Genomic DNA, 10,291 nt, shown 5'->3' with positions numbered 1-10,291 from the left:
TTCTTCTCATTTTTATTTGTATTCTAATCCAATCAAGCCTGCAGAGATTATATGCATAAATATTGGATCTATCAAATTCATTATTTTCGTCATGATCCAAACTTTTGTATCGATTGGAATGCTTTTTATGTGGTCGATAATCATAATCATTAGAATGTTGTGAAATTATGGATCTAAATGATGAGGTGAAGTCTTTTTTGTTCAAAGATATTATGAAGTTTGATTTTCAACATTAGTATACAGGTGAATTAGCCCCTTTATACCGAAAAAATTTAAAATATGTCCATTATAAAAGTTTACGGTATATCAAATAAAAAACCTTCTTGGAAATTTATTCCTTTTAATATCATATAACAAATTATATTTTGGTATGAGCAAATTACACACAACTAATTCTTTCCTTTTCTTTAATTCCACTGAGTTAAACATAGCGCCCCTTTCAAACTCTGTTGGCCTGATTGCTATTCATCAGAATGGATTGTCATTTGTAAAGGCTAAACTTGTATTGCAAGATGTTTATCAAACCATATTCCTTTGATCTGACAGGAACATATTTTGAATGCAACTTATTGAAGAGAAAAGTACACATAATTGTAGTAATATTTATTCCCTATAATCATGAGAAGTTAATAATTTTTCATATGCTTGGCTAGAAAGTAGCATAAGCAAGGATTCCAGGTTGTTGTTCAAGTTTGGCCATTTCTTCTTTCGTCAATGATATCCATGCTTCTATACCTTCACCATCACTTGTATCCAGGAAACAGGCAATCCTGTTAACCCTCAAACCACCTACAACCCACATGGGTTTTCCGAATCCAAAATCAGTTTCATAAAATGGAAATCTGCACCAACTGGTGAAATAGAACACCCCTATTTTTGGATTCTTTTCATATTCTTCATATGATTTCTCCATAAATTTATTAAAGCATTCACTACTTGTGTATATCTTTCTTATATACTCATCATCTATCTCGTTTATTGACTCGTGGATTTTCCTGGATAGACTACTGCGGTTTTCGATCTTCTCGTTCTGTGATCTTGCATTTGTGACGAAACAAATACTACCAATACATTGTTCTGGGAGTGGGGGATTCATTCTCTTCCTCATATTCACAGCAATGGATGCCTCAAGTATCTGAGAAGTTCGATCGTTTTCAGCCGTTGCAGTTATCAAGGCTTCCCAAATAAGGGCGGTCACAGCCTCAACACGCGTTGGACGAAACAAGTTCAGTCCATCTGATCCCATTTCATTTCTTAGATCAGCAATCTTAGAGCCATCAAACAAAAGCCTCTTTGTAACAACTTCATCTTCAGATGATTCCACATTATTGTATTCCTCTAAAAGGCTCATAACCCTGTAATAGAATGATAAATCTTGCGGTGGGAAGTGAGAGCTACAATCATAAATCACGCCCTCAATGTTGTCAGCTCCAAAAGCAACTGCAGCCCAGGCTTTTAGAAAGTGGGCTGCAGCTGATGTATCAGCTATAACATGACTAATACAAACACCAATTGCCATGCCACCACAAGCAAAATAGTTGACTTGAGCAGCAAGTATAACCTGATCAGTAATTGATTGAGATTGATGAGGTAAATGTTCGAGCGGATTACACGGTAACAGCAGTTGTAGAACTTCAATCTCTGGATCTTCAAGCACAAACGACAAGTCACAGGCCACCTGAGCTTCAATAAAAGTGGCACCATCGTCATTACAATCGATGGTCAAGTGATCATCCTTGATCCTACCAGCAAGAGGGTAAAACTGGGTTAAGGATTTGGATAGGGACTTTTTGAGGTGATCAGAATTCATTTCAGGATTTCCATCTCTAGCCGAGTAAAAGAGAGTAATGGGGACGTAAATAGGAGAGGCTAACTGATCAAAAAGACCAAGCTTATAGGTTCTTAAGTGCTCTGGAGTTGGAGAAGAAGGTTTGATGGTTTCTCTACTCATAATTTGGACTTCCATCTCTATGATTAATCCTTAGCTTAAGGCTTAAGGCTTAAGGCTTAAGGCTTGTAGTTTATACAAGGCAACCCAAAATGAAGTTCAATTATATATATAGGCTCACTACATGAAAAGTCCTTTTAACTGGCATTTTATTAAGTGGCAGTAAAAACCCAAAAAACTTTCGTTATTAGCAAATGTATTGGCTCCAAGAGATTTTATTAATTAAAGATAAAGTAGATGGCAATTGTTAGTGGAATCCTGGTTGGTATTGGATGTGTGGCTTTATTCGGGTTCAACCTGCGCTTGGCTAGGAGGGTTTGTGCATGAGTTGGATAGACCGATATTCTCAAATCGATCTCACCTTTGGGTTGGGAACCGTTCTTTAGTTTTGGAATCTGATTCGATAGGTATATGTTATAGAAACTTTACGTGAACCTACTCATTTTGGTTAGGATTCTAATCCAATCAAAGCATGTAAGTGTTAAATGCACTTAGATGGATTTATCATATTTATCATTTTATCTGTGAAGTTTTGTGCTGATTGGATCTTTTTTATGCAAATCAACTATCATTAGATTACAATAACATCATGAATCTGAATGATGGCTGATCGAATTTGAACCTCAATCTAGATGGTTCATGCAGCAATATTTAAAAAATAACATTTAACGTGATTAAAATTCAAATCTTAACATTTTCAATTTTTTTCCATCCTCAAACAGCTTTGTAAGAGAAAAAAAAAATCACTTCCATATGGAAACATTATTGCTGTCTAAATCTTACTAAATGAGTCCCAAAGAATGGGCCACCTTAGTTTAGTCTCAATTGACACCATGGTTCTAATAATCTTTTATTCCCTGTAAACATGAGAAGTGCAGAAGCTTGACTTGAAACTAGAATAAGTAATGATTCCAGACTGTTGTTCAAGTTTAGTCATTTCTTCTTTGCTCAATGTCATCCATGCTTCTATTCCTTCACCATCACATGTATCCAGAAACATCGCATTCCTGTTAACCCTCAAACCACCTTCAAACCATATGGGTTTTCCAAACCCAAAATCAGTTTCATAAAATGGAAATCTGCACCAACTAGTGAAATAGAAAACCCCAAATTTTGGATTCTTTTCAAATTCTTCACATACTTTCTCCATTAAATTATCAAGCCATTCACCAGTACCCATGTATGTCTTTCTTATACAGTCATGATCTATCTCTTTTATAGTCTCACGAATTTTCTTTGCCAGACTGCTACGGTGTTTGATCTCCTCGTCCAATGAACTTACCATAGCAGAGAAACTAACATTACCGATATATCGTTGTGGGAGTGGGGGATTTATTCTGTTTCTCAAACTCACAGGTATAGCTACCACAAGTATCGGAGAAGTTCCATCAATTTCAGTAGTTGCAGCTATCAGGGCTTCCCAAATAAGCGCACTCACTGCCTCAACTCGCGTTGGTCGATACATGTTCAGTTCATCTACCATTTCATTTCTTAGAGCAGAAATCTTAGAGCCATCAAATACAAACCTCTTTGTAACAAGTTTATCATCAGGTAATTCCATATGAATTTTTTCATCTATAGGGCTTAAAACCCTGTAAAAGTTTGATAAATCTTGTGGAGGGAAGATAGTGCTACAATCAGAAATCACACCCTCAATAATGTTGCTGTTATCAGATCCGCAACCAACTGCAGCCCAGGCTTTTAGAAAGTTGGTTGCAGCTGATGCATCAGCTATAACATGACTGATACAAACACCAATCGCGATGCCATCACAAGCAAAATAGTTGAGTTGAACAGCAAGCATTACCTGATCAGTGCTTGATTGAGTTTGATGAAGTAAATTTTGACGTGGATTACAAGGTAATAGCTGTTGCAGAACTTCAATCTTTGGATCTTCAAGCACAATCGAGAGGTCACAACCCAGCTGAGCTTCAATAAAAGTGGCACCAGCATCATTACAATCAATGGTTAAGTCATCTTTGACCCTACCAGCAAATGGGTAAAAGAGGGTCAACGCTTTGGACAGGGAGTTTTTGAGGTGATCAGATTTGATTCCAGGATTTTCATGATCTGTAGCAGAATAGAAGAGAATAATGGGGATGTAAAAAGGAGAGGCTAACTGATCAAAAAGACAAAGCTTATAGGTTCTTAAGTGGTGTGGAGTTGGGGAAGAAGGTTTGATGGTTTCTCTACTCATAATTTGGACTTCCATATCTCTATTAAATTATCCTTACCTTCAGGCTTGTGGTTTATATACAAGAAATGTGGTTTAAGGCCCCATTTGGATATGCATTTAGCAATGGTGCGGTGACAAATTTATTACTTTTTTGCTTTCATTCGCGTTGCAGTAATACTGAAGCAAAAACTTCAACTGGAGGTGGAAGGCTCCAGTGAAAAATCTCATCTCCCCGCCGCAATTTCTTTCCATTTATGTCCTCTGTTTTTTTTTTTTTTTCCCTTAAAATTATATTTGAGAAATACAAATGTCTTGTTATTTAGTCTTATTATTTATTTTTTATTTTAAAAGTTTTAATAAATTTATTAATTTAATATAACAAATACATTTTTATAATTATATAATAAAATAATTAATAAATAAATAACTAAGAATTAAATTAATACATAAATAAATAATATATTCTATTTTTATTAATTTTTAACTATTTATTTGATATATTATTAAATATTAAATAATTTAAAATTTTATTATATTTAAATTTTAATTTAATATTCTTAATTATTTTTTTAGTATACTCTACCCCATTATCACTGTTATTTTTCAACTATATATATATATATATATTTTATCATTAATTTTAATTTTATTTTAATAATAATTAATTTTATTTTTTTATTATTTTTAATCTCACCATAATTATTATAAAGTTCCATTTGGAAGTCATCGCAGTTTCGTTTCAACGTAATTGGTTCCTCTTTTTGGTGCAAATTGCACTGTCCAGGTGTTTGGATAAAACAAATGAGGTACAGCCTCCGTTCATTCACTGGAGGTAAGAGTCCCTTTTCATTCACTGCAGCTTCAATTGAGATTCAATTGCGGCTTTTATTCCTATTTAGGCCATCATTTTTTTTTCTTTTTGCCCTTAATGTTTTAAGGATTTTCATGTCATTTGACCTTTATTTTTTTAATTTGATTTTTTATTTATAAATTATAAAATAATTTTATTAATTTAATATAAATAAAATTTATTATTATATGATAAAAAATTTATTATTATATAATAAATAATATGTATTATTGTTTTGATTGAATTAAAATTTTAAAATATTTTAATATTATAAATAATATTAAAATATATAAAAATAATATATCATTAAAATTTTAAAATAAAATTTTTAATAATAATTTTTTATTCTCATTTTATTATCACTATTATTTTATTATTTAAATATATATTTCATCATTAATTTTAATTTTATTATTATAATATTTAATTTAATTTTTATTATAATTAATCTTATTTTTATTATTGTTTTTAATATTATGGGAATCAATATTGGTGCATCCAAATAGCCCTAAATCCGCTGTGGAACAATTTCTCTGTACACTTTTCTTGGAGAAAACATCTTGGAATATAAAATTTTTTTATGGTAAAATAATAATAATAATAATAAAATATTGTGCAAATTGTTACAACATGCTTCAAACAGTGGGCGAGACCAATGTTTTTCAAATACCGGTTGCTGGTTTCGCCAATAGGTCCAAATTTTGGTTCAGAGGTCTTTTTGTCATTTTCATTTTCTTGAAATTGAACCAATTCCACTTATAATTATAACACTTCGACGAATCTCAAAGTTCGACGGCCCTCTCCTTTTTAACTAAGACAAGTCCTCGTTGGCAGCAAGGTTCGAACTTTCAATAGCAAAAAATTACATCAATATTTTTTGCAGTATTTATGGAGATAAAATATTGCCTCTTAGCCCATTGAGTTACAACATTCCGTGAAAGGCACTCCTACAGCACACAGCAAAATATTGAAGTGTGTACTTATAATACGAGGTATGAATCAACATAATTTAAATTCGAGTTTAAATTTAATTTAAAATTTAAAATTTAAAATTTGATTAGAATTAGGTAGAATTTAATTTTTTTAATTCGAAATAAAAATTAAATTATTTGAATTCATTCAATTAAGTTTAATTAATATATAAAAATAAATTTAAGTTTTATATTTGATAAAATTTTAATTATTTATATTTGAAATCTACTTCGAATTTGAGATATTTTATTAATTAAAATATATTAAAATTTAAAATTTCGATTAAAAAAATAAATTATTCGAGTAAAAAATAAAAATGTTATAACTCGACTTTATCGATAATCATCGAACAAAATTCAAATTTTATACGAGTTGAATTCGAATAATTTACAAGTATTAATATATCATTTATATATCTACTTATAGCTAAATATGTTCAAAGGCCATATTATTTATCTAGGCTCAAAATTTATTTAAATTTTGAAAAGATTTTGATAAAAAATTGAAGTCTGTTAAATATTTTTGTACATAATTTTAAAATTTATTTAAATTTTAAATCAAATTTTGAACGAAAATATTAAAACTCAAGCCCAATATGATTTAATATGAATAAAATATATAATTAAAATATTATAATTATAAATATTTATAAGTACATTTTTATTTAAATATTTTATTTTTTAAAAAACTTTTAATTTATTATATAAATTAAATTTAATGATTATGATTGTAATTTATTTTTTCAATTTGAATCAAGTTAAAAAAAAATAAAAAATCTAAAATAGCATATCAAATTAAATCAAAGCAACTATAAAAAATATTAATAAAAAATATGAATCCAACTCAAATCTACTTGCCCATAAACACCTAGTGATAATCTATTGAATTGACCTCAAAATGTGGCTTAATTGATTTAATCCAAGAGTTCACTCAAAAGGAGTGGCGTTTAGGTAGGGATGGCGAACTAATTCGTCGTCGATGGATTTCAATTCGACTCGATTTTATGGGGTTGATTTTTTTTTTAATTTCGAGTTTAAGGTCGGGTCGGATCGGGTCGGGTTCGAATTTGTTTAAAACCTAATTCGATCCGATATTATATAAAAAATTATTTTTAAATTATTTATTTAATTATTTATATATATTTATATAATGATATTTTTAAATATTTATATTTAAAAAATAATATTTTATATTTTAAAAATAATATTTTATTAATTTCAGGTCGGATTTAATTTATATAATATCGAGATCGGATCGAATTCGAATATAAAAAAATTTTTAAATAAAATCAAATTCAAATTTAATAAAAAATAAAATCAAATCAAATTCAAAACGCATAAAATCGATTTCGAACGTGAGCCGATGTCAACCATACGTTTAGGATCCGAAGCCATTAAGAATTAGCCCAAACGATAAACACGAAAAATAAAAGAGAAAAAGGAGTAAAATAAAATAAAATATTGAGAGAGGAAGAAGAAGCAAAACAAATCGAAAACCAATTTCCTAAGGAAAAAGGAAGAAATGGGGAGAGAGGTATCAGAAAGCTGCATCGATAGCCTACTAACCGAAATGGTTTCGACATATTGCAACCGTTTCTACGCCAATAAGCCTGAGCTCGCCGCCCGTCGGATCGAAGCCATTGGATATCAGGTCGGCCACCAGCTCTCTGAACGGTAAACCCCTTCCACATCTTTTCAAAACCCATATTCCCCTTTTTTGGTTAATATTAGTGGATTTGTGAATCTGAAGAGCTCTTTGGAATTCTATTTTGATAATGAAATTTTTTTTAGCGTGAATTTTAGGTTGAAGTTACTATGTTTCTTAATGTCTGTTTTTTGGATCTCGGGGAGTGAAAAAAATGCCTATTAGTTGAAATTGAGTTAAATTGAGTCGAATTCAAAAACCCAAGTCTAGATTTTGGATCTTTATTCTATTATAGATAATGGCAAATTGGGTGTAGTTTATGATGTGGGAAAAAGAATGATAATAATCTTCTTTTTCTACTAGTAAAACTTTTATGATCAAGTAATGTTCTAAACATGCGTGAATTTGAAGTTTTGATTGTTCGATGCTAATTGATGCAATGGCTTGGCTTTTGTAATTATTGGTGTTGCTTGGAATTGTTGTTATGGTTCTATTAGTACTTCCATTTTCACCTTGAGTAATGCAAGGTAATACTATGGAGAACAAAAGCTGAAATCATTTGATTTGGAGTCTTGATGAACGTTTGAAATTCTATGCATTTGTTTCTATTAAACTCAAAAATATCGTCATCTTAAGTTAGTTAGAATAAGAATATTGGTCGATGTCTTCGATTGGGATTTTTTTCAACTTTTGTCTTACGTAATGAGGTCTTTACATTTGGTGCCATACGTTGCACTGGACACCAAATTTTGATATAGAATAGGGCCTTTGAAAATTTTAACAGTACTTAATTATTTGGTAAAATTTTTTATTTCTTGGGGCTTGATTAATTACATAAGTTATGGCTTGTAAATAATGGATTGTTCCTGATATTTACTCTTTAGCAAGGTGAAGATGCTACTTGTTGTAATAACAAAGTTTAGTCATTGCCAGGTACACAATGGAGAGGCCACGCTTTAGTGATCATTTGGAGGCAATAAAGTTCATCTGCAAGGATTTTTGGTCTGAACTCTTTAAGAAGCAGATAGACAACTTGAAGACAAATCATAGAGTATGTGTAGGAACTGAAAGTGACCGAAAATGGTTGTGACGATGAAATTTTATGAAACGGTTTATACTTGTCTTGTAGGGTACCTTTGTATTGCAAGACAATCATTTTCGCTGGCTTACACGCATGTCAATTGATCAATCACCTGAAAATGGAGCATCCGAGGAGCCTTCTATCATGGCTGACAACAAGGCTGTGCAAAGCATGCATCTCTATTTTCCATGTGGAATCATCAGGGGAGCCCTTTCAAACTTGGGGATACCTTGTGCCGTTTCTGCTGACATATCCAACCTTCCTGCATGTGAGTGACCTGCTTAATGATTGCTATATAAATTTTTTTATCCTTTTCTAAACATTTATTAACCATTTTCTAGACACTCAAATTATAAGTGATTTTGTGTCAGTTAAGGTTAACCTGCTAATTTAGGAACTATAGCCAGTATTAATACATGAAGCAAATTAGTTTTTGGTTCCTGTATTTATAAACTTAAGTAACCATACGTGGCTTTCTACTGCAGAAATTAGAAAAAGGTTGAGGTAATGATGTTAGAAACCTCATGTTAATAGCATTCACATTCACTTCGTTTGACGACTCTTTGTGTTTGGATACAACATTGGTTTTTTGCTTCTGTTTGTTGATACTTGATCAATGATGATAACATGTTTCCCGAAAAAGTTTAAACATAATGTCAGATATTTGAACAGATATAACCGTTCCTAGTTATTTGTTAGAAAAAGGTTGAGGTAATGATGTTAGATACCTCATGTTAATAGCATTCACATTTACTTCGTTTGACGACTCTTTGGGTTTGAATACAACATTGGTTTTTTGCTTCTGTTTGTTGATACTTGATCAATGATGATAACATGTTTCCCGAAAAAGTTTAAACATAATGTCAGATATTTGAACAGATATAACCGTTCCTAGTTATTTGTTTAGTTTTAATTCATGAAACATATAAACTTGTTGAGACTTCTATTTGTGCTTTTACTCCAGGTTCATTTGTGGTCCGAATAAAGGCTTGATGAGCATATTACCAGAAATGGGGCACCAATTATTGGGGCTAGTTTAAAAGAAAATATCTTCTACTTCTGCATGATAACAACTCAGTTTGAGAACTACCATAGTCCCATTCAGAATATCAGAAGTGGTACAAGAAATAGTTTTGAAGAAACTTATGTGACAAATCGACTTGGAACTTTTGTGTGTGGATATTGTTAAACCTTCGTCGTTGATAAGATTGCTTTGTTGAATTCTTTTCTGCGCATTTAACTTTGACATTGAACAATGCCCTTCACGTGTTGAACTGACATTTTATTGAACAATGGTTTTGAAGAACAATGCCCTTTTTTAATCTGCAGCTGCTTTTGTTAAAAAAATAAATAAATATTCATCATGTTAATTTGGATAATTTTTAAACTCGTAAAATTTTAAACATAAGATTGCTGTGTTGAATGCCCAGCTTGCCACGAAGAAGGAAGAAACGCTACTTACCCAAAGATTTGGTGAAAATATCAGCAATTTGGTGTTGGATAGGGATGGGAAGAGGTTGGAGTGTTGAAGCTTCTCTAGACCAATGTGACGATCAATATTTTGTTCTCTCGTGGAAGAAGGGTTAGCAGCAATATGAAGCGCAGTATGATTATGACAAT

General features: G+C 31.3%; 1 protein-coding gene and 2 pseudogenes across 2 annotated transcripts; 1 reads left to right on the top strand and 2 right to left on the bottom strand.

The window, feature by feature from the left end:
* Window positions 1-484: 484 nt before the first annotated feature.
* On the bottom strand, window positions 485-2,003 carry LOC111277822 (limonoid 21-O-acetyltransferse pseudogene; annotated as a pseudogene).
* Window positions 2,004-2,548: 545 nt separating this feature from the next.
* LOC111277821 (epi-neemfruitin B synthase L1AT pseudogene) lies at window positions 2,549-4,378 on the bottom strand (annotated as a pseudogene). The gene has a single exon (XR_016343824.1). The product of XR_016343824.1 is annotated as an epi-neemfruitin B synthase L1AT pseudogene (transcript).
* A 2,970-nt stretch (window positions 4,379-7,348) lies between these two features.
* LOC111277056 (Transport protein particle (TRAPP) component) lies at window positions 7,349-9,892 on the top strand. The gene is made up of 4 exons (XM_022863195.2): window positions 7,349-7,619; window positions 8,524-8,641; window positions 8,720-8,939; window positions 9,636-9,892. The coding sequence occupies exons 1-4, from the start codon at window positions 7,468-7,470 to the stop codon at window positions 9,662-9,664; spliced, it is 519 nt and encodes a 172-aa protein (XP_022718930.1). The 5' UTR covers window positions 7,349-7,467; the 3' UTR covers window positions 9,665-9,892.
* Window positions 9,893-10,291: the final 399 nt, after the last annotated feature.

The sequence above is a fragment of the Durio zibethinus genome, chromosome 7 (genome assembly GCF_047325235.1).
Source record: "Durio zibethinus cultivar Kanyao isolate XHJ-2024 chromosome 7, ASM4732523v1, whole genome shotgun sequence".
NCBI classification, from domain to species: Eukaryota; Viridiplantae; Streptophyta; class Magnoliopsida; order Malvales; family Malvaceae; genus Durio; species Durio zibethinus.
The sequence above is the reverse complement of the archived record's forward strand: the minus strand, read 5'-3'. Positions and strand labels throughout refer to the sequence as shown.

Bases quoted from the DNA above. Each gene is read 5' to 3' on its own strand.
- LOC111277056 (XM_022863195.2), top strand. From the start codon at position 7,468: ATGGGGAGAGAGGTATCAGAAAGCTGCATCGATAGCCTACTAACCGAA. The intron at 7,620-8,523 runs GTAAACCCCTTC...AGTCATTGCCAG, and splicing joins GGCCACCAGCTCTCTGAACG to GTACACAATGGAGAGGCCAC. The intron at 8,642-8,719 runs GTATGTGTAGGA...CTTGTCTTGTAG, and splicing joins ACTTGAAGACAAATCATAGA to GGTACCTTTGTATTGCAAGA.